Source organism: Bufo bufo, chromosome 4, assembly GCF_905171765.1.
Source record: "Bufo bufo chromosome 4, aBufBuf1.1, whole genome shotgun sequence".
In the NCBI taxonomy this organism is placed as follows: Eukaryota; Metazoa; Chordata; class Amphibia; order Anura; family Bufonidae; genus Bufo; species Bufo bufo.
This window is the reverse complement of record NC_053392.1, coordinates 55,657,539-55,682,571: the sequence shown is the minus strand read 5'-3', so window position 1 is coordinate 55,682,571 and position 25,033 is coordinate 55,657,539. Positions and strand designations below refer to the sequence as shown.

General features: G+C 46.1%; 1 protein-coding gene across 2 annotated transcripts in view; it reads right to left on the bottom strand.

Moving 5' to 3' along the window:
• Positions 1 to 947: 947 nt before the first annotated feature.
• LOC120997256 overlaps positions 948 to 25,033 on the bottom strand; it is a 36,131-nt gene continuing 12,045 nt past the window's right edge. For both annotated transcript variants that reach the window (XM_040427269.1, XM_040427268.1), the window contains one exon: positions 948 to 2,285. In XM_040427269.1, coding sequence (XP_040283203.1) covers positions 1,032 to 2,261 — 1,230 coding nt within the window. In that variant the 5' untranslated portion in view covers positions 2,262 to 2,285 and the 3' untranslated portion in view covers positions 948 to 1,031. The remainder of the gene's footprint in view (positions 2,286 to 25,033) is intronic.

Genomic DNA, 25,033 nt, shown 5'->3' with positions numbered 1-25,033 from the left:
TTTGGATGCTTGATCCCAACAAGTCATTGTTTTTTTCCAATAACACCGTGTGTGTTTAAATACCACTAAGGAACAATTTTTGGAATGTTTCTAATATTAAAAAGCATAACACATGTGATGGCGCAGTATGTTTTCCAACACTGTCAACCATGTGTTTACTCTTAGCTATATATGTCAGTGTCTTTCTGACATTAATTGCTAGTGCTATCATTGCGGTAAGGGGCGGGATGGCAAAAGTAAAAAAAAAAAAAAAAAGATAAGGACAAGAGACAGAAATCCTAGGAGACCTAGGAGACCTCAGAGTACCATATACCAATTTTGGAGCATATTTGATTCATGCAAAATCAATTTGGAGACCAATAAATTTTTTAAGAAAAAATCTATAACATCATTGGGGGGGGGGGGGGTGGAGCATGGCATATTTGAATTCATTTGACCATGCCAAGCCATTTAAAATTTCCTTACTTGCCACAAGGCCCTACCTTTAAACTGCAGCACCACTATCTCACCCTCAAACCAACTTCACTGTTAGCTCATGTATCTCTGCATTTGAGGTGGTACAATATGCATGTATGTATATTTTACAAAATAATATACCCACCCTCTAAAAAACAAAACAAAAAAAGCTTTATTTCACATTTTTTATTTACTCCTACTAGGGGATGCGAAGCTGGAGTTACTTGATTGCATTTACAATGCTTCGAATTAATACCTTAGAAAGCAATCTTTTACGCTTTGTCTATGTGTATACCTACTACAGACCCATGGGCTTTTATTAGATGGCCTGTTGTGAAGGTGACACAAAGCCTCCTTTGTCAAACTTTAGACAATGACAATGACGAAAGAGTTTAAAACGTTGGGCAGCGTTATCTCCAGTGCTTTCCACATAACTGGGCTTTAATATTATGAGGTTCAGGGGAATGAACTTCTAACCAATAAAAAAAATGAAAATAAAATTACATTATGGAGTAGGATTTGATCAGCTATAAATCTACTTTATGGCAAATAATGTTTAATGAAATTAATTGAGGTTATGGCCATCTGCCTTGTGTTATCTGCATGGCCACATACTGGCAGAAACAAATGCCATTTACTAGATGTCCAGGAGGCTGTGGGTCACTGCTAGGAAAGTGTTTCTTGGCCATACAATTAGCATAATCAGAAGAATAATTGGTTATGGCTTTTTCCCACATACATTTTGCCAGATCAGTTTCAAGCCCGAAGGTAATTTGAAATAATTCTTTACATTCTTTTAGAGATGCAAAAATAAAAACCAAACTGGACTTTGAAGAACAACCAGCGAGGACTGAAGTTTCAGCTAAATGTAGATTGGCCTCACCAGTACTTCTGCTCATGTTCTGGATAACCTTCTCAAGCCTAAACTTTTTCCAATATTCCATTTTATACGATGCAAAACCTACTGGAATAAAACTCATTGGTAAGTGCAGAAAGGGAAACCAATTTTGGGAATCACATGCTGATATAAATGCAAACACAGAAAGACAAATTATAAAAAAAATGCAAATTGCTATACAGATATAAATCAATTTTGAGTTAAAAAAATCAGTTGGAGTATTGTTTATCAGTCGAATAGCTTTCTTGAATATTTCAGGATCTTTCACGACTGCTTTGAGAGAGTCCGGCACACAAGTGTCAGAGAAAACTCCATTACTGACGTCTTCATCGTTTTCATTTAGAGCTGCCAGAGATAGAAGCTGCTTCCCACCATATAGTATGGATGACTGGAAGTGAACCAAGACATCTTCGGTTTCTTTAGCGTTGTTCCTCAGCAGCCTGTTGCACAGTTTTTCAAAGAACTGCTCATCTTCAACTTCTAAGTAAGTTAAGTGGCTGAGATAAAGGGGCATTGGACATGGCTTGAGCATGACGGGAACAATGACTTTATGTGACATACAGTCCTGGAACATAGAGAGGTTGGCTTCAAAGAGACACCACCGACTGTGCACAAAATCTGGGCTCATCACCATAAGAATTTTTTGACTGCTCTGAATGCACTCAGTCATGTTTTCTATGATGGTCTTTCCGGCAGTGAAGTCCCGATCGTGAGTACAGATTATAAGGTTTGGAAATGTAGCCTCCAGTTTGCGGATAAGCTGATGCACCCATACTGAGTCTGCTCCACTGAAGCTTATGAAAATATGATACATGTCTGTACCTGTGAGCTTAGGTACGGAAAAGAAATGTGAAACAGATGACCTGGAGGAGGAATCTCCTTTTTCTGAGGTTTGAAAGTTTTCCATATTCTTTCTAATTTCTTCTTGTACCTGTGATGATGAAGCAGAAGATATGACCTTAGTTCTTATTATAAATTAATAATTTTGTTAGACAGTACTAAAGACCACTGCCAGTGAACCACAAAACTGCTACCAGCCTTCCAAAACCACTTTGTTGAATATGAAACTAAGGTGACCTCTATTTATTCACCACACCCTGCTGCAAGGCTGTAGGAAGTTGGATGCCAGGGACCAAGGATAGCTCTGCAGAGCTGTTGACAGAATACTTGTGCGGGCCAACTAGTAGCAGACAGTGGCGTAGGGATCGCCATAGCAGCCATAGCAATGGCTATAGGGCCCTACGCCACTGGAGGCCCGGGCTGCCGGCTGAGGATTAAAAAAAAAAAATAATTCAAGTGGAGGTGCGATAGGGTCTCCCCCCCTCCTCATTGGTGGCAGCAGCAGCGGCAGTTCTGATCGGAGTCCCAGCAGTGTAATGCTGGGGCTCCGATCGGTTACCACGGCAGTCAGGATGCTACTGAAGTCCTGTCTGCCATGGCCAGTTACTCTGCAGCAATATACTTACATGTGCTGTGGCCGCCGGGCACTCCTCCTTCTTGTAGCTCGTCACAGGTCTGTGCGGCACATTGCTATAAGCATAAGCAATGTGCCGTACAGACCTGTGACGAGTTACAAGAAGAAGGAGCACCAGGTAACCACCGTGCATGAAAGTATGCCTCAGAGTAACTGGCCATGGCAGACAGGACTTCAGTTGTGTCCTGGCTGACATGGTAACCGATCGGAGCCCCAGCATTACACTGCTGGGACTCAGATCGGAACTGCCGCTGCCACCAATGATGGGCGGGGTCCACACTGCCCACCAATGATTTTAATTTTGGGGGGGGGAGGGCACACTGCCCACCAATGATTGTAATACCAGGGTGGGGTGGGGGAGGGCACACTGCCCACCAATGATTTTAATACCGGGGTGGGTGGGGAGGGTGCACTGCCCACCAATGGTTTTAATACCGAGGGGGGGGGGTGCACTGCCCACCAATGATTTTAATACAGAGGGGGGGTGCACTGCTCACCAATGATTTTAATACCGGGGAGTGCGCACTGGGGGCTTATGGAGATGTACTCGGGGCTGCTGGTGAGAGGCACTGGGGGCTGATGGAGAGAGTACTGGGGGCTTGTGAGAGGCACTGGGGGCTGATGGAGAGGCACTGGGGGCTGGTGAGAGGCACTGGGGGCTGATGGAGAGGCACTGGGGGGCTGGTGAGAGGCACTGGGGGCTGGTCAGAGGCACTGGGAGCTGATGGAAAGGCACTGGGGGCTGATGAAGAGGCACTGGGGGCTGGTGAGAGGCACTGGGAGCTGATGAAGAGGCACTGGGGGCTGATGGAGAGACACTGGGGGCTGATGGAGAGGCACTGGGGGCTGATGGAGAGGCACTGGGGGCTGGTGAGAGGCACTGGGGGCTGGTGAGAGGCACTGGGAGCTGATGGAGAGGCACTGGGGGCTGATGGAGAGGCACTGGGGGCTGATGGAGAGGCTACTGGGGGCTGCTATGAGGCTACTGAGGGCCGCTATGAGGAATGGGGCTCTTATCTGAGGTCTGATTGGGGGTCATTCATATTGGGGTCTGAGCTTAGGTGTGATCTGAGGTCTTATTAGGGTCTTATTAACATTGGGGATCTTATTTGGGCTGTTAGCTGAGGTCTGACTAACATTGGGGGTCTGATTGGTGGTCTGACCTGAGGTGTAATGATTTTTTTTTCCAGAGCAGCTTGGAGAAAAAAGGCCTCATAGTCTCCCACACTCCTTCTGCCCGGCCAAGCCTGTCAGCACCCCTGAGACCAAGCCAGCCAGCACCCCGAGGCCAAGCCTGTCAGCACCCCTGAGTCTTCAGAACTGTAAGTAAATTATATATAAGGGGAGCTTATAATATGAAAGAGACAAATTATGTCAGAGCGGCTGGCTCTTCACCTACACGTGTATCAGCACTAGATATATACCCCTTACTCTGCCTAATACCCAAACTACTCAAGATACATATCCCTACCTTCTGTCTAATACACATACACACCCCACAATATGTACTTTCACCTTCTTGTGTTACAGACCCCTGTACAATTTAACAATCTTCTTTAATACACAGACATTTAGATTCATACATTTCCTTCGCTGGCACAAATGTGTTGCCAGTGACCAACCGTCTGTGCTCAGTCCTACGCGTAACCGTCGCAAGTGCATGAGGAGCTGCGGATGTAGTGGCGAGGTCCAAGAGGTATGTGGGGGTGGGAGATCCGGTTGTGGGGGGCCTATAAATTTTTTTTGCTATGGGGCCCAGTCATTTCTAGCTACGCCCCTAGTAGCAGAACTTCCAGAATGACCAATGAGGTACAAAAAAAAGCAGGGTCAAAGACCTGGAGAGACAGACATGATGAATGCAGTACATGAGAGGTTAATCCAGTGACAAGCCAGAGTCGGTTACTAGGACAGTAGATATAAGCAGAAACAGCAGCCACAGAGATAATCCAAATTCAAGCCAAAAGTCAGTTCACCAGAAAAGTCTGTAGTAAGTCACAGAACAACTGCAGTCTTAAATCCCTTGTCTAGCTCTAGGATTGGGCACCAAAGCCAGTCACACTGACAGATCATTCTGCTGGGACTTGACAGGTCAGCATGGCAACCCTTCCAGTTCCACCCTGTAGGCTGATTGGGCTGGAAAAACTATATCTAAAACCATCAAACAATAATTATTATTGTATAATAATTAGAGATGAGCAAATTTTTTAAAAATTCGATTCATCGGTTCGCCAAATTTTTGGGGAAAAATTGGGTTAGATCCGAATATATTCGCAGCAAATTTCGTAAAAAAAAAGGCTATTTCCGGGCTGCAGATGACAGGAGTCGCTCTTAGAATTACTGCACACATCACTTATTTGGGCAGTCACAGGGCCAAAACTGACCAAATAACTCAAGTATGAACTCAGCATTACAGGTCTATGTTAGCGCCAAGAAGAAGAGCAATCCTTTTACACTGTCGCCAGTTGATTCCACATAGATTGTCTGCAGAACCTATTCTATTAAATGCTTATGCAAGTAGAGCCTCCCCCGGACAGAGTGGAGAGGGTGTCAGCAGCAACTTTGAGTTGACATCACTGATTAATTTGCCCTTCCTCTGATCCGTCAGAACAATAACCCACAAAAAATGGATCCTGTCTGTGGAGCATACGCCTTCACTCGATCAGCATTTGCTCAATAATCCCTCAGTATTGCTAATGCCAAAAAAAAACAGGAGTGGATCTAAAACAGAGATGACACGTGAATGGAATATTTGTATGTCTTCTGTATTTTGTACACACTCCTGCTTTTGGCTACCAAATCATAAGCCAATTCTGATGGGACCATACAGGCCTTACAGCTGCTACACAGACAGGATCTGTTGTGTTTCTAATTTTTCCTTCTTTCTGACAGATCAGAAGAAAGGTAAAATAAATCATGATGTCAGTTAGGCCAAAAGGCAAAAAAATGGCCCAGTAATGAAGTGGGGAGGGTGGGAACAGCATGAGAAGTCCACAGAGTGAAGCAATGACATATTGATGAGCTGGAAGCAGCATGAGGAGACCACAGAGTGGCCCAATGACAGAGTGTGGAGGTGGCGGCAACAGCAGCAGCATCAGGAGGAGGTCACAGAGTGGCACAATCACAGAGTCTGGAGTTGGCAGCAGCATGAGGAGACCGCAGAGTGGCCCAATGACAGAGTGCAAAGGTGGCAGCAGCAGCATCAGGAGGATACCACAAGGTGGCAAGGTACCATAGAGTGGCAAGGTGACATAGGGTGGAGATGGCAGTATCAGTAGCATCAGGAGACCACAGAGTGAAGAGGTGACATAGTGTGGATATGGCAGCAGCATCGGAAGACCACAGAGTGGCAAGGTGACATAGTGTGGAGAAGGCAGCAGCAGGAGGATACCACGGAGTGGCAAGGGGACATAGTGTGGAGATGGCAGTAGCAGAAGCATCAGGAGACTACAAAGTGGCAAGGTGACATAGTGTGGATATGGAAGCAGCATGAGGAGACCACAGAGTGGCCCAATGACAGAGTGTGGAGGTGGCGGCAACAGCAGCAGCATCAGGAGGAGGTCACAGAGTGGCACAATCACAGAGTCTGGAGTTGGCAGCAGCATGAGGAGGCCACAGAGTGGCACAACCACAGAGTCTGGAGATGGCGACAGCAGCAGCATCAGGAGGATACCACAAGGTGGCAAGGTACCATAGAGTGGCAAGGTGACATAGGGTGGAGATGGCAGTATCAGTAGCATCAGGAGACCACAGAGTGAAGAGGTGACATAGTGTGGATATGGCAGCAGCATCGGAAGACCACAGAGTGGCAAGGTGACATAGTGTGGAGAAGGCAGCAGCAGGAGGATACCACGGAGTGGCAAGGGGACATAGTGTGGAGATGGCAGTAGCAGAAGCATCAGGAGACTACAAAGTGGCAAGGTGACATAGTGTGGATATGGAAGCAGCATCAGGAGACCACAGAGTGGCAAGGTAACATAGTGTGGAGATGGCAGTAGCATCAGGAGACGATAAAATGGCAAGGTGAAATAGTGTGGAGAAAGCAGCAGCAGAAGGAGGCCAGAGTGGCAAGGTAACATAGTGTGGAGATGGCAGTAGCAGCAGCATCAGGAGACGATAGAATGGCAAGGGGACATAGTGTGGAAATGGCAGCAGCAGCAGCACCAGGATACCACAGAGTGGCAAGGTGACATAGTGTAGATATGGCAGCAGCAGCAAGAGGATACCACAGAGTGGCAAGGTGAAAGTGTGGAGATGGCAGTAGCAGCAGCAGCATCAGGAGACAGCAGAGTGACAAGGTGACATAGTGTGGAGATGGCAGCAGAAGCATCAGGAGACCACAGAGTGGCAAGGTGCCATAGTGTGGAGATGGCTGCAGCAGCAGCATCAGGAGACTACAGAGCAGCAAGGTGACATAGTGTGGATATGGCAGCAGCAGCAGGAGGATACCACAGAGTGGCAAGGTGACATAGTTTGGAGATGGCAGTAGAAGCAGCAGAAGGAGGATACAACAGAGTGGCAAGGTGACATAGCGTGGAGATAACAGTAGCAGCAGGAGGATATCACAGACTGGCAAAGTGACATAGAGTGGATATGGCAGCATTAGCAGGAGGATACCACAGAGTAGCAAGGTGACATAGTGTGGATATGGTAGCAGCAGCAGCATCAGGAGACCACAGAGTGGCAAGGTGATATAGTGTGGAGAAGGCAGCAGCAGAAGGATACAACAGAGTGGCAGGATAACATAGTGTGGAGATGGCAGTAGCAGCAGCATCAGGAGACGATAGAATGGCAAGGTGACATAGTGTGGAAATGGCAGCAGCAGCACCAGGATACCACAGAGTGGCAAGGTGACATAGTGTGGAGATGGCAGCAGCAGCAGGAGGATACAACAGAGTCGCAAAGTGACATAGTGTGGAGATGGCAGTAGCAGCAGAGCATCAGGAGACCACAGAGTGGCAAGGTGACATAGCGTGGAGATTGCAGCAGCATCAGGAGACCACAGAGTGGCAAGGTGACATAGTGTGGATATGGCAGCAGCAGCAGGAGGATACAACAGAGTGGCAAAGTGACATAGTGTGGAGATGGCAGTAGCAGCAGAGCATCAGGAGACCACAGAGTAGCAAGGTGAGAAAGTGTGGAGATGGCGGCAGTAGCAGCAGCAGCATCAGGAGACCACAGAGTAGCAAGGTGACATAGTGGGGATATGACAGTGGCAGAAGCATCAAGAGACCAAAAAGTGGCAAAGTGACATAGTGTGGATTTGGCAGCAGAAGCAGCAGAAGGAGGATACACACAGAGTGGCAAAGTGACATGGTGTGGAGATAGCAGTAGCAGCAGAGCATCAGGAGACCACAGAGTGGAAAGGTGACATAGTGCGGAGATGGCAGAAGCAGCATCAGTAGACCACAGAGTGGCAAGGTGCCATAGTGTGGAGATGGCGGCAGTAGCAGCAGCGGCAGCATCAGGAGACCACAGAGCAGCAAGGTGACATAGTGGGGAGATGGCAGTAGCAGAGGCATCAGTAGACCACAAAGTGGCAAGGTGACATAGTGTGGATATGGCAGCAGCATCAGGAGACCACAGAGTTGCAAGGTGACATAGTGTGGATATGGCAGCAGCAGTAGCAGCATCAGGATACCACAGAGTGGCAAGGTGACATAGTGTGGAGATGGCAGCAGCATCAGCATCAGGAGACCACAGAGTGGCAAGGTGACATAGTGTGAATATGGCAGCAGCAGCAAGAGGATACCACAGAGTGGCAAGGTGACATAGTGTGGATATCGCAACAGCAGCAGCAGAAGGATACCACAAAGTGGCAAGCTGACATAGTGTGGAGATGGCAGCAGCAGCATCAGGAGATAACAGAGTGGCAAGGTGACATAGTGTGAATATGGCAGCAGCAAGAGGATACCATAGAGTGGCAAGGTGACATAGTGTGGATATTACAACAGCAGCAGGAAGAAACCACAGAGTGGCAAGGTGACATAGTATGGAGATGGCAGTAGCAGCAGCAGCATCAGGACAAGGTGACATAGTGTGGGTATAGCAACAGCAGAAGGAGGATACCACAGAGTGGCAAGGTGACATAGTGTGGATAATGCAGTAGCAGCAGCAGCATCAGGAGACCCCAGAGTGGCAAGGTGACATAGTGAGGAGATGGCGGCAGCAGCATCAGCATCAGGAGACCTCAGAGTGGACTTGGCAGTAGCAGCAGCAGCATCAGGAGATCACAGAGTGGAGATGGCAGTAGCAGCAGCAGCATCAGGAGACCACAGAACATTAGTTCCCAGAAGTTGAATAAGGAATCGTCCTCTATAACAATCAGTCTTTCTCTCTCTTATTTCTACAGGTTGGAGGGATGAACTATCTCTGTTGTACTGTATAATGCTGAACTTCTGCATCCTCTTCTAGGAATAGTATACTCAGACAAATGGCACTTTTGTCTTTAATTATTGTGGGTAGCTTGTAGCTTTGAATCTCTCCACCTGATGCAAAGGAGTCTGGAGTCTGATAAATGACCTTACAGCAATTACCATCAAGGGCACCTCAACCAACATCTGGCTGGTGTTCCCTGCATTTGAGAGTGCCCTGGAGGATTTCGTGCTGTCTTCCCATCCACTGCACTGCCGGCCCCAAGGGACAACTAAACCGTGAGTACTACTATCCGCGGCACCTTATCACTAGTACGTTCACGCGCGCATCCTCCATAGGGAGCCCCGGCATGTTGCATGAATTGGCCTCACTACGAACAGGATTCGTGCATTATAACTGTGTGCCAATGAGAATAAGCCTCACTTGTTTGCCTGAGAGACTGTCAATGTGCTTTAATACAGTGCAAACTTTAAACGCTTTTATTGAGCTGCAGAACTGTCCAAATATATATTTAGAGTTGCCTGGATATGCAGTACTAGTCACCTGTTATTAAACTGCAGTGTCAAAACTAGAAAAATCGCATATTTCTGTGTCATTGTCATCGCTTGCTGTCAGTGAATGGACTTTTCTATGCATCTAAAATGGCCGCCTTAAAGGGGTTATCCCACTTTGCGTTTTTATACTTACCTGCTGCCACCGCGCGTTCACTTCCTGGATTCTGGCTGGGGGCGGGCTTCATCTTGATTGAAGTCTTCTCCCGGCCGGGCCGCGCGCTGGACTGAACGCGCAAACTGCCGCGCATTCGCAATGTGACTTATTTCTGGCCAGTATAGTACAGAGCCGGCTCTGTACTATTCTGGCCGGGAAGAAGTCACCGTCGCGCATGCGCGGCAGCGTGCGCGTTCAGGACAGCGAGTGGCCCGGCCGGGAGAAAAGAAGAAGTCTTCTGGGCAAGCGCGACCATCGGGATTTTGCGGAAGAGCGGTGGTCGTAACCAGGGGAGACCGAGTCACAACAATAAGGTAAGTGGGGATGAATTTTCTCCTAATCGGTGGGAATTTGTTAATAAAGTATATTTACAAAAATGATCACTGTCAAATCATTAACAGATTTAACAGTGATCATTATGATGGGATAACCCCTTTAAGTCTCTTAATTAGTTGTGCTGCGCTATTGCTGTGAGGCCACGCCCCCTAAAGGGTGGAAAAAGAGAAGGGAGCGTGACGTGTGCACGCAAGCTTAAGAGATGCGAGACTACGTGAGGGTGAACGGAAAAAAAAAATTGGGAGATTAACAGCCCTTCTCCACCGAACAAATATAATAGTGTTCCGATTCCCCTGCAACCTGAGAACCTTCCAGGAATGTCAGAGTTAGTGCCGCTGGGAAGAAGTAACCTTAAGCGGGACTGTTTGGGAGCATAATCTGCCTTACAGAGCGCCATACTGCTCTATATTAAGTTGTCACAATGACTCTTAAAGGGCCAGACACCTACAAAGTACAGTTTGCCCATATCAACTCAACGAGTGTGTAAGACTGTACTTAACCTGCATTTTCTTGAAAGCCTGTCACTGCCATGTCTGAACAAGGGGATAGTGAGCAGCCTGATCTTAGCAGGTCCCCTGCAGCAGCCGCAGCTGGTCCTAGTGCATCACCAGCAGCTGCAGCACCAAGCATCATGCCTTTAACAATGCCTTATTTCTTTGGAGACCCTGGTTCCCACAATACGCAGAATTTAATAAGGGAATTTAAAGAAAAAATGTTGGCTATATTCAGATTGTACTCTGTGTCAGCAGAACAGCAAATGAAAATCCTCATTGCACAATTGGAAGGAGCTGCCCTCAGAGAAGTTAAATCCTGGTCAAGCTCAGAGAGAAAAACACTGAAGCAGATATTTGAACGACTCTACACCACCCTCGAACCCAGAACTGTGTCAGAGGTCAAGATGAGATTTTTCAGCAAGAGACAGCAGCCGGGTGAGTCACTTAGAGACTTTGCATTATCCTTACAGGAAGCCCTGCGAGCTGTTATACAGGTAGACCCTCATGTAGCAGAGGATCAAGATAAAACACTGATAGAACAATTCATTGAAGGTTGATCGAAACCTTAAAGAGCCAGTTAAAAATGTTAGCTGCACAGCACCCAAGTTCTACCTTCCTAGACTTCAAAGAGCTAGCCATGAGTATTTTGAGGAAAGACCCACAACCAGAACCTGCTAGGCCTGCTGAAATGTCTGTGTATAAGCCAACTACATCTCCAAAATGTCACTCTATAGTCAGTCAGGAAGCCCAAGCTCTAGTTCCTGATGCAGTCGCTGCCTTCAAAGAGCAAGTAAACTTCCTAACCAAAAGTCTGGAGAAAGTATGCCAAAAACTAGAACATTGGGAGAAACCCTTATTGCTGGAGGATGAGAGACAGTCACCAAGGAAACATTTCCCTCCTGATTATAAAGAGACTTATCCCAGAAACTCTAGTAGACATCCCACTGACCGCTTTAACGAGCCGAAGCGACCCATTTGTAGATATTGTCACAAGCTAGGTCATACAGAAATGATGTGCTGGCAGTTCAAAGGTCGACCTCCGAGGCCAAAGAACGCCCCTTGGGAGGTAGAGCAGTAAGTCCAGAAGATCCCAGCTGGATGCCCAGATATGTAGGCTCCTGTCCAGAAGTGGTTCTCTGAATCAATGGGGTTCCCTTTATTGCCTTATTGGATACCGGGTCTCAAGTCACAACTATCCAACTGAATGCCTTTGAGGAATACTGGGACCAAAACCAGCTGACACAGCCACCAGAATCCTGGCTGAGCATTATAGCCAGCAACGGCAAACCTGTGCCAGTGCATGGATACTGGGAGCCAACTCTTCAAGTGGGAGGTATCATTGTTGTACAAGTCAGGGAAGATAACAACTCTCCAGTAGTCCTAGGAATGAATGTCCTTAGGAACTGTTATACTGAAATGCTTGGAGCTTTGCACAAGTCTATACCTACCGCTTCATCTGCCTCCAAAACGGTGATACAACAGACAATCCGTGTATTAAGTGCACAACAGAAATTTGCTAATAAGAAAGGAGAGATTTGCGGTGCTCGCATCAAAGATAACCAACCAGTGATACTGAAACCCAATACTGAAACACTCCTATGGTGCCGAGCCACTCTTGGTATCCAAGGTCAAGACTACCAAGCCTTAGTAGAACCTATCAACCTACAGGACCATCTTCTAGTCCAAGCTGCAAGAAGTCTAGTGACTGTTTCTCAAGGTACTTAGGTAGTAGCATTATAACTTTGACCAAGCACTGCCCTGTTGCTCAGTTGTTACAAGTCCCTTTTCAATAAGTTATCAGTGTACCTGCAGCTACGACTGAACAGTCTACTCAGAAGCTGAATATTCAAGATCATACTCCAAATACATAATGGTGGACAGAACTCAATGTGGGAGATACTTCTACACCTGAGGAACAAATTGAAGGAGTTTTAAAAGTCGTAAAGGAACATCATCAAGCCTTCGGTAAACATCCTTCAGATTATGGAGAGGTCAGTGTAATCAAGCACACCATCCCTACCAGTTCACACCCTCCAATTAAAGAAAGGTACCGGCCTATACCACCAACGATGTACCAATCTGTGAAAAAGATAATCCAGGAGATGAAGGATCAAAAATCATCAAAGACAGCCATAGTCCATGGGCTGCACCTCTAGTCCTTGTCCGAAAGAAAGATAGTAACATTCGGTTCTGTGTGGACTACAGGAAGATTAATCAAATTTCCAAGGATGCCTATCCTTTACCAAGAATCGAGGAGTCCTTGACAGCATTAGGATCCTCAGCTTACTTTTCTACTCTGGATTTAACCAGTGGGTACTGGCAGGTACCTATGGCTCCTGAAGATTGTGAAAAAACTGCATTTACTACCCATATGGGCCTATATGAATTTAACTATATGCCGTTTGGACTTTGCAATGCACCTGGAACTTTTCAAAGACTAATGGAATGCTGTTTAGGCAGCAAGAACTTAGAAACTGTCTTGGTATACCTAGATGATGTCATCATCAACTCTAAATCCTATGAAGACCACTTAAAAGATCTTGCAAAAGTTTTTCAAGTCCTCATCAAGCACGGACTCAAGATCAAACCCTCTAAGTGCTTCCTACTGTGGTGATTTGCTCTGGTAGACAGGTTAGCGGATGCAGTATAGAGGCAAGGAACCAGGTTGTAAATTCAAACTTCAGTGTTTTATTCACACTCAGCAAAACATAACAGTCTTGGTGCTTGTTCACACACAGCAAAAACAAAACAATGTTCACCTGGAATCCTAGGTGTCGGTTCACACCTGGCTGAATGCTCAGCCACAGAAAAGTTCACTGGCAGGCTTCCAGGCGACCTGCATGCCTGTTTGCAGTCTTCAGCCTAGAGGACTCCACAGCTTCAATGTCAGAAGGAGGAAAATCCACACCACCTGATAGTGCTGACTGCTTTTATAAGCCTGCCAAGACCCGGCCTGGAACGTGGAGAGTAGCCACCCACCCAACACTTTGGCTACTCCTAGTAAGAGCTGTCCCGGATCAGCTTTACAGCCATACTAAACAGCTGAAGTGTCAGACTGCAATCTGCAATAATGACACTTCAGGAAAAAAGGCTCTTACCTCACCGAGGCCAGGAACCTCAGTAACATGTAACGACCATCAATGATGGCCCCTTGTTCCTTCCTACACACCAGACCCTTTGTTCAACCCTGAGGGGGTGGACACACATTAAACAGTGTACCAGGGACAGGGCATCAGCGTTTCCTAGTAACCGGCCTGCTCTGTGTTCCACCGAAAATTAGACATTTTGCAAAGACAGAAACCACTGGGTGACCCGGGCATTTCTGTCCTTGGCCTGGCTCATCTATTTGAGAAAGGAGTGGTCGGTCACCAGATGAAACTTTCTCCCCAACAAATAATAGCGGAGAGACTCGAGTGCCCACTTGATAGCCAGGCACTCTCTCTCCACTATACTATACCTGGTCTTGGCTAGGGTAAGCTTCCGGCTGAGGAAGACAACAGGTTGCTTCTCCCCGTTGACCTCCTGAGACAGTACAGCACCGAGACCCACCTCGGAGGCATCGGTTTGTACTATAAACTCCCTTTTGAAGTCGGGCGTCACCAAAACTGGAGACCCACACAGGCCGACTTCAAAGTGGAGAAAGCCTTTTCCACCTGCTCATTCCAGTGGATCGTCACTGACTTGTGTCCCTTCAAAAGGCCTGTCAATGGTGTGGCCATTGTGGCAAAGTGGGGGACAAACCTCATATAGTATCCCACCATTCCCAGGAACGACTTTACTTGCCGAGTAGTGACAGGTCGGCGCCAATTCCGAATTGCCTTAATTTTGTTCACCTGAGGTTTGATAACTCCGCGCCCAATTACATACCCTAGGTACTTGGTCTCTTCTAACCCTACCGCGCTCTTTTTTGGGTTAGCGGTTAAGCCAGCCTCCCTAAGGGAGTCCACTACTGCCTGTACTTTAGGTAGGTGACTTTTCCAGTCGGTACTGTGGATAAAAATATTATCCAGGTACGCTGAAGTGTACCGATGATGTGGACGGAGTACAATGTCCATTAGCCTTTCAAACGTGGCGGGAGCGCCATGTAGACCAAAGGGTAATAACTTGTACTGATACAGCCCTTCTGGTGTGATGAAAGCCGTTTTCTCCTTGGCAGCCTCTGTCAACAGTACCTGCCAGTACCCTTTGGTGAGGTCCAAAACAGAAAAATACCAGGCTTGGCCTAACTTTTCAATAAGCTCATCCACTCGAGACATGGGATATGCGTCAAACTTAGAAAACTTAAGTTTGCGGAAGTCGTTACAGAATCGTAACGTCCCGTCCGGCTTGAGAATTAAGACTATCAGACTGGCCCATTCACTTTTTGACTCCTCGATGACACCCAGCTGTAACATCAGCTGCACTTCTTTCGAGATGGCTTGTCGCCGTGACTCAGGTACCCGGTATGGTTTCAACTGGATTCTGGCCTGAGGCTCAGTGACAATGTCATGTCAGATGATAGAAGTCCTTCTAGGGAGGTCCGAAAACACATCCGTGTTCCTGCTGACGAACTCCCTGGCCTCCTGAGTCTGTTTAGAGGAAAAGTTGTCAGCGATCTTTACTGTGGCAACTGCTTCCCTCGTATCAGGCCGTGGGACTGGAAACTCTACCGCCAGAGAACCCAGCCGGGACTGTTGTCCATACTGGTCTCCCTATCTTTCCAAGTTTCAGTACGTTTACACGGTACACCTGCTCCGGCTTTCTCTGCCCGGGCTTTTTAGAGCACTTAGCAGGGACCACCTAGCCAGGAACTTACTGTCCACCGTCGGCACTAGAACCAAAACCTGATCTCCCGGGTTAAAATTCCAAACCCGAGCCTGGCGAATATAACCCTATTCTGGGATTGCTGGGCTGCCTCCATATGTTGCTTAGCCAGCAGCAACACTGTCTCCATCCGCTCTTGCATCCGAGTGACATACTCAATCACACTTTTATGCGGTGTGGGTTGTTGTTCGCACGCCTCTTTGGCTATGTCCAACAAACCACGCGGATGTCAGCCATACAGCAGTTCGAAGGGCGAGAACCCAGTAGAGGCCTGGGGTACCTCTCGCACTGCGAACATGAGATAGGGCAGTAGAAGATCCCAATTCCTCACATCCTTAGACACCCCCCGCTTTAACATGTTTTTCAAGGTTTGATTAAACCATTCGTAACTGTTTGATCTGTAAGTTTACTGAGTTCCCTCATGACTTTTGACATAACAGGGGTCCTCTGGTCGGTCAGAATCTCTCTTGGTAGGCCCACTCGGGAAAACATCTCTACTAACTCTTTGGCTATGAGTTTGGCCGAGGTATGTCGCAGCGGCACCGCCTCCGGGTACCGAGTAGCATAGTCCAGGAATACCAAGATGTGTTGGTGCCCTCTAGCGGACTTCGGTATTGGGCTTATGAGATCCATAGGGATCCGCTCGAATGGAACCTCAATAATCGGGAAAGGGACCAGGGGACTACGGAAATGTGGCTGGGGGCTGGTTATCTGGCAAGTTGGGCAAGACTTGCAATACTCTTCCACCTATCTGAACACACTGGGCCAGTAAAACCGCTGTAGAATCCGGTCCTGTGTTTTCTGCTGGCCCAGGTGTCCCCCAAGAACATGTTGGTGGGCTAACTCCAACACAAGCTTGCGATACGCCATGGGCACCACCAACTGTTCAATATGCTCACCCCGTAGTTGATTTACTCGGTACAGCATCTCCTGTTGAACCACAAAACGGGGGAATATAGACAAGGCCCCCGGTTGTTGCGGCTCACCCTCAACTACTACCACATTTTCCCAGGCCCGAGTCGGGTCCTGGTGCTGTACCAAAATTGTCTATTATGTTAGAAGATACTTGATGAGGTACTAAATCACACGGTGTCATTAATTTAGGCTTCCTTGTGCTCAAATTAATAATAAGAGATCCTATGAAGTACCACCTCACATAATGGGCAATTGATCCTTTGCAAAAAAATAAAAAATACACAGCTCGGTAACATGGGGTTAATTTGTGCCTATTGTTTGTGTTTTTTAACAAGGTATCGAATTGGAATCGAGTATCAACCACAATTGAAATATCAGGTTTAGATGGGTTATTAGATTGTGGAAACCTAAGAAAGACAGGTGGGGGTCATCGGCATACAGGTGGCACTGAAAGACAAATCTGAGAGTTTGTTGAACATAGAAAAGAGAGGAGAGGACCTAAGACTGATTCCTGAAGAACCCCAACACTAATAGAAGAGGAGAAAAAGTAGAATCGGTGAATGATAACTGAATGAGTGGTCAGAAAGATAGGAAGAAAACCAAGAGAGAGCAGTATCCTGAGAACTTACCTAAACCGTTTTTTAATAATTCAATAGAATTTGCGATAATATATTTTATCTAAGAAAATGACCTGTTTCTACACTTATTTCGCTCCCCTTCCTCTGCCCTGGTCATAGACTCACAAATTTAGCCCATTGAAGTCAGACTGAAACCAAACACAGCTGTAGCTACTACTGGGTGATTTATCTCTCCCCAGAGCTGGATTATCTGGTGAAATATTGTCTAGCTCTGAAGTGGAATAAATCCCTCTCTGGATGCTGAATCTCCATGCATGGATTTCATAATTCATTTTAGAGGCTGTGATCAGGGCGAAGGGATGGGATGGGGTGGGGTAAATTAGTGCAGAAGCAGGCATTTTGCTTTAATAAAATATTTTAAAAAGTTAATTATGAAAAATAAAAGTTTATGTAAAGAAGAGAAAAAGTTGGTGGTCTACTGTATCAAATGCCACAGAGAGATGGCCACCCAGTACAGGTCGTTCTCCTTCAGACTTTTTATGCTCCAGGAAGAAAACAAATGGGATGATGTCACTGATGGTGCCTTCAGTGCGACTGACTAGGTTTGTCACCTCCTCAAAAGGACGCATGAGCCTACAGGCATTGCGCATGAGCGTCCAGTAACGTGGCAAAAAAATACCCAGCTCTGCAAAGACTGTCCTAGCACCCCGGTCATACAAATACTCGTTGACGGCTTTTTCTTGTTGGAACAGTCGGTCGAACATTAGGAGTGTTGAATTCCAACATGTCGGGCTGTCGCAAATCAAGCGCCTCACTGGCATGTTGTTTCGCCGCTGAATATTGGAAAAAGTTGCTTGAGGACGTCCTGTAAGCCTGGGTACTTATGCACAAAGCGTTGTACAATCAGATTCAACACATGTGCCATGCACGGCACATGTGTCAACTTGCCCAAATTCAATGCCACCAACAAATTGCTTCCGTTGTCACACACCACTTTGCCGATCTCCAGTTGGTGCGGAGTCAGCCACTGATCCACCTGTGCGCTCAGGGCGGACAGGAGTGCTGGTCCGGTGTGACTCTCTGCTTTCAGGCAAGTCAACCCCAAGACGGCGTGACAGTGTCGTATCCGGGATGTGAAATAGCCCCTGGGGAGCTGTGGGGTGCAGTTGATGTGGAGCAAGACGCAGCAGCAGAAGGACTCAGCCGAGGAGGTTAGCGAAGAGGATGGAGTAGGAGGAGTAGAGGAGGTGGCAGCAGGCCTGCCTGCAAGTCGTGGCAGTGTCACCAACTCCTCTGCAGAGCCACGCATTCCATGCTTGGCAGCCGTCAGCAGGTTTACCCAATGCGCAGTGTACGTGATATACCTGCCCTGACCGTGCTTTGCATACCAGGTATCAGTGGTCAGATGGACCCTTGCCCCAACACTGTGTGCCAAACATGCCATGACTTCCTTTTCCACAATAGAGTACAGGTTGGAAATTGCCTTTTGTGAAAAAAAAATTCGGCCGGGTACCTTCCACTGCGGTGTCCCAATAGCTACAAATTTTTTGAAGGCCTCAGACTCCACCAGCTTGTATGGTAAAAGCTGGCGGGCTAAGAGTTCCGACAAGCCAGCTGTCAGACGCCGGGCAAGGGGGTGACTCTGTGACATTGGCTTCTTACGCTCAAACATTTCCTTGACAGACACCTGACTGTGGGCAGATGAGCAGGAACTGCTGAAGGTGAGAGGCGGAGTGGCGGATGGTTGAGAGGGGGCAAGGAGGACAGCAGTGGTTGACGTGGCTGAAGATGCTGGACCAGGAGGAGGATGGTGGCTTTGAGTTTGTGTGCTGCTTGTACTCATCATGTGTTGATCCCATAGGTGTTTGTGATGTGAGATCATGTGCCTTCGCAAAGCAGTTGTACCTAGGTGGGTGTTGGACTTCCCACGACTCAGTTTCTTTTGGCACAGGTTGCAAATGGCATCGCTGTTATCAGAGGCAGACACACAAAAAAAATGCCACGCTGCTAAGCTTTGCAAAGACGGCAATCTGGTGGTGGCAACAGCATGCGTTGATTGGCGTGCTGTCTGGCTGACCCCGGGTGTCGATGCATGCTGTCTGACTGTGCCACTAGCTCCTTGCAACGACCTCCCCCTGCTTCCAACTCGTCTCCTCCTCCTCTCTGTCTCCCCATCTGAACTTTCCCCCTGTTCTTCTTCTCTTCGAGCGGGCACCCACGTGACATCCACGGACACATCGTCATCATCAACCGCTTCACTTGTATCTGACAACTCAGCAACGGAAGCAGCAGCGGGTACAACATCATCATCATCATCACACAGTTCGTCCATGTGTGTAATGCTGCCTGACTGAGACATATCCCTGTTATCTACATCCTCTGGCAATAATGGTTGCGCATCACTCATTTCTTCCAACTGATGTGTAAATAACTCCTCTGACAGATCAAGTGAAGCAGCTGTGGTGCTAGTGTTGGTGGTAGCGGCAGGCGGGCGAGTGGTAACTTGAGAGGTGCCCGAAGCTGAGCTGGAGGAGGATGGTGCGTCAAGGTTCCGAGCGGAAGCTGTAGAAGATTGGGTGTCCTGTGTAAGCCAGTCAATTATGTCCTCCGAACTTTTCGAGTTCAGGGTACGTGGCCTCTGAACACTGGGCATTATTCTAGGGCCAAAGGAAATCACCGCACCACGACCACGAGTGCCCCTGCGGGGTGGCCTGCTCTGCCTGTCATTTTTTTTTTGATTATTCGTACTATGCGTGCAAGCTACTGTAACACCAGATATGAGTGGTGGGCACTGGCAGTAGTGGGGACAGTACAGTCTGTGGGCCTGACACACACGCTGGCAGGCAACTGCAATTATATTACAGAGAAAAAATTGTTTTACTGTTTTAAATGCAAGATACTGTGACACCAGATATGAGTGGTGGGCACTGGCAGTAGTGGGCACAGTACACACTGTGGGCCTGACACACACGCTTGCAGGCAACTGCAATTATATTACAGTAAAAAAATTGTTTCACTGTTTTAAATGCAAGCTACTGTGACACCAGAAATGAGTGGTGGGCACTGGCAGCAGTGGGCACAGTACACGCTGTGGGCCTGACACACGCTGGCAGGCAACTGCAATTATATTACAGTGAAAAAATTGTTTTACTGTTTTAAATGCAAGCTACTGTGACACCAGATATGAGTGGTGGGCGCTGGCAGTAGTGGGCACAGTACACGCTGTGGGCCTGACACACACGCTGGCAGGCAAATGCAATTATATTACAGTGATTTTTTTTTTTACTGTTTTAAATGCAAGCTACTGTGACACCAGATATGAGTGGTGGGCACTGGCAGTAGTGGGCACAGTACACGCTGTGGGCCTGACACATGCTGGCAGGCAACTGCAATTATATTACAGTAAAAAAATTGTTTCACTGTTTTAAATGCAAGCTACTGTGACACCAGAAATGAGTGGTGGGCACTGGCAGCAGTGGGCACAGTACACGCTGTGGGCCTGACACATGCTGGCAGGCAACTGCAATTATATTACAGTGAAAAAAATGTTTTACTGTTTTAAATGCTAGCTACTGTGACACCAGATATGAGTGGTGGGCACAGTAAACGCTGTGGGCCTGACACACACGCTGGCAGGCAACTGCAATTATATTACAGTGAAAAAATTGTTTTACTGTTTTAAATGCAAGCTACTGTGACACCAGATATGAGTAGTGGGCACAGTACACGCTGTGGGCCTGACACACACGCTGGCAGGCAAATGCAATTATATTACAGTGAAAAAATTGTTTTACTGTTTTAAATGCAAGCTACTGTGACACCAGATATGAGTGGTGGGCGCTGGCAGTAGTGGGCACAGTACACGCTGTGGGCCTGACACACACGCTGGCAGGCAAATGCAATTATATTACAGTGATTTTTTTTTTTACTGTTTTAAATGCAAGCTACTGTGACACCAGATATGAGTGGTGGGCACTGGCAGTAGTGGACACAGTATACGCTGTGGGCCTGACACATACGCTTGCAGGCAACTGCAATTATATTACAGTGAAAAAATGTTTCACTGTTTTAAATGCAAGCTAATATGACACCAGATATGAGTGGTGGGCACTGGCAGTAGTGGGCACAGTACACGCTGTAGGCCTGACACACATGCTGGCAGGCAACTGCAATTATATTACAGAGAAAAAAAAAAGCAGACTGATATACTAGCCCTAAAATGGGCTTTTTGGGGTGCTGTCAGGACGCTGTCCTTACAGCAGATGAGTCGTTGAGGACTGGAGTGGACACAGAACACTGGCCTAGCTAACGATTTCCCTATTAAATCAGCAGCAGCAGCAGCACTCTCCCTGCTCTAACTAACACTGCAGCTTCAGAATGAATCTAAGATGGATGCTGTCCTTGCTTTTTGATAGGAGGTGGGAGGGTCTGGGAGGGAGGGTATGCTGATTGGCTGGAATGTGTCTGCTGACTGTGAGGTACAGGGTCAAAGTTTGCTCAATGTCGACGTATAGGGGGCGGACCGAACATCGCATATTTTCGCCCGCCGCAGCGAACGCGAACAAGCGATGTTCGCCGAGAACTGTTCGCCGGCAAATAGTTCGGGACACCTCTACCCTTGTATAGGTAACATAGAAAGGTACTGTACACTGACGCACTACAATAGATTACTGGACAATGAACAGACCTGCCTGGTGAATACATTTTGCTCTGGACTTACAGCTTAGGAACCTTCAGATACAAAATACTGATGTTTATTAGTACAAAACTAGAGTTGCGACCACTGGCCACACAGACATTAAGAACACTTAAAATGTCACTCAGACTGCAGACGTGTGGTAATTACAATACATATACGTAAAGTGCAAGTGCCTATATAACCTTACAACAATAAGATACAGTCAGTGCCTATCAGAGAGTATTATCCTGTCTATAATGCATTATCAAAAAGGTCAAATATGGACCCTAAACTATATGGACATCAACTCACACTATGTTATCTGAAGAGTAGTATAATGAACAAAGAATAAAGCATACTGACCAATGTATCTACCACAGCACCAGCAGTCCATGCCCCGACGCGCGTTTCGCCGTCAGCTTTTTCAAGGGGTAATGACAAACACTTCATAGCCGGGTATATATAGTCCCTATGATGGGCGGAACCATATCCACCTAACCAATGGATTAAGGACACATTGACGAGGGGGTAAAGTATCACAAACTCCTCACCTGTGTAATACGAAACTACTTGCATCGTGTATTATGGCGCACGAACCGCAGCGCACCACCGGTGCCCGAGTACCCGGCCGCAGCAATGACGCAGGACGGCCACGCTGACCAGAGCACAGAGCGTCCTACGTCAGAGCCAAGACCGCGTCAGCGCGCCCGCGGCTGCGCAGAAGGATGCGCGCACTACGAGCTCAATATAGGGTGAGGGAAGATCAATATCGTGAATCCTCTCTCCGTCATTGTGTCCATTATCCTAAATCATACACATATATGGATACAATGTTTACCTCCATGACTATTATTTAGTTGACCATATAGTTCTAAGGATGCACGTTACTATAGATCTGCATAATTACTAGAAATGAAGTGAATCTAAAATAAGTGAAGTCTATATAAAGGACCGCACCAATTTTAGGTGTAAACTCCCTAAAGACAATAGTATATGCCTATGGTGATATAGTGTCATGAATAAACATACGTATAATACATAGTGTATATTCTCACAATATTTCACATACAACATATCTGTATATATGTGAAAATCTATATAAATTATTACTAAGTGCCCAAAAGTATACAAATATAGATGTAGCAAATAATTATTACAACTATAAATAACCTACATGATTATTATTTCATAAGATAAAAATACAAATATGACATAATCATTACATAAGTGAACATAATAGTGCTAAGTGCATATTGTGATAACATAATTCATCAAAGAATAAGAATGAATATAAAACCCACAAGTGAGGACAAAAATACAAATAAGAATAATATTGTTCCATGCCTAATCAGATATAACAAGACCGGCACGAACTAACAATATAGGACCGTTCTGTGAACTGTGGTTAATTAACTATATATATGCATTATGCTATAAATCTTAACTGTATTTTTGTGTTTTGGGCACTTGATGTAAATATTATGTGTCCTGATTGATTGAGGATGCAAATAATATTATGCTTTTCACTTTTATACTAATCATGTATTACACCTATATTGTTAGTTCGTGCCGGTCTTGTTATATCTGATTAGGCATGGAACAATATTATTCTTATTTGTATTTTTGTCCTCACTTGTGGGTTTTATATTCATTCTTATTCTTTGATGAATTATGTTATCACAATATGCACTTAGCACTATTATGTTCACTTATGTAATGATTATGTCATATTTGTATTTTCATCTTATGAAATAATAATCATGTAGGGTATTTATAGTTGTAATAATTATTTGCTACATCTATATTTGTATACTTTTGGGCACTTAGTAATAATTTTTATAGATTTTCACATATATACAGATATGTTGTATGTGAAATATTGTGAGAATATACACTATGTATTATACGTATGTTTATTCATGACACTATATCACCATAGGCATATACTATTGTCTTTAGGGAGTTTACACCTAAAATTGGTGCGGTCCTTTATATAGACTTCACTTATTTTAGATTCACTTCATTTCTAGTAATTATGCAGATCTATAGTAACGTGCATCCTTAGAACTATATGGTCAACTAAATAATAGTCATGGAGGTAAACATTGTATCCATTTATGTGTATGATTTAGGATAATGGACACAATGACGGAGAGAGGATTCACGATATTGATCTTCCCTCACCCTATATTGAGCTCGTAGTGCGCGCGTCCTTCTGCGCAGCCGCGGGCGCGCTGACGCGGTCTTGGCTCTGACGTAGGACGCTCTGTGCTCTGGTGAGCGTGGCCGTCCTGAGTCATTGCTGCGGCCGCGTACGTGGGCACCGGTGGTGCGCTGCGGTTCGTGCGCCATAATACACGATGCAAGTAGTTTCGTATTACACAGGTGAGGAGTTTGTGATACTTTACCCCCTCGTCAATGTGTCCTTAATCCATTGGTTAGGTGGATATGGTTCCGCCCATCATAGGGACTATATATACCCGGCTATGAAGTGTTTGTCATTACCCCTTGAAAAAGCTGACGGCGAAACGCGCGTCGGGGCATGGACTGCTGGTGCTGTGGTAGATACATTGGTCAGTATGCTTTATTCTTTGTTCATTATACTACTCTTCAGATAACATAGTGTGAGTTGATGTCCATATAGTTTAGGGTCCATATTTGACCTTTTTGATAATGCATTATAGACAGGATAATACTCTCTGATAGGCACTGACTGTATCTTATTGTTGTAAGGTTATATAGGCACTTGCACTTTACGTATATGTATTGTAATTACCACACGTCTGCAGTCTGAGTGACATTTTAAGTGTTCTTAATGTCTGTGTGGCCAGTGGTCGCAACTCTAGTTTTGTACTAATAAACATCAGTGATTTTTGTATAAAGTCTTGTTGTTGGAGTTGTGATTTGTAATTTAAATAGATCCATATATCTTTTATTGGTTGCGCTATGGGTGATATTGGGTCACATACTTGATAAATAATAGGGAAACAAGTGTTGGTTTATCTTCAGATACAAAAGGCCTAGCTTCTGGGACTTCTCCAAGCACAGAGACACTTATAAATACACACATTTTATGTAAATTTAATAAAAACACAACAAGTAATCCATTTATGTTATGGAACAAGCACCATACACTGTCACCTCAATTACAGCACAAGGCTAATTATTGCACATTGTCTATTCAAATTAATGGGAGAGAGGAAGAGAGCAGCACTTCATAGGAAGGACCATTTGGACTGTGCAAAAGCCCTTGTAGTAGAGCTCCTCCTGGGGAAGTTGTGCTGGGGGCATAATACCCAATGTAGACCTGTAGGGAGTTTC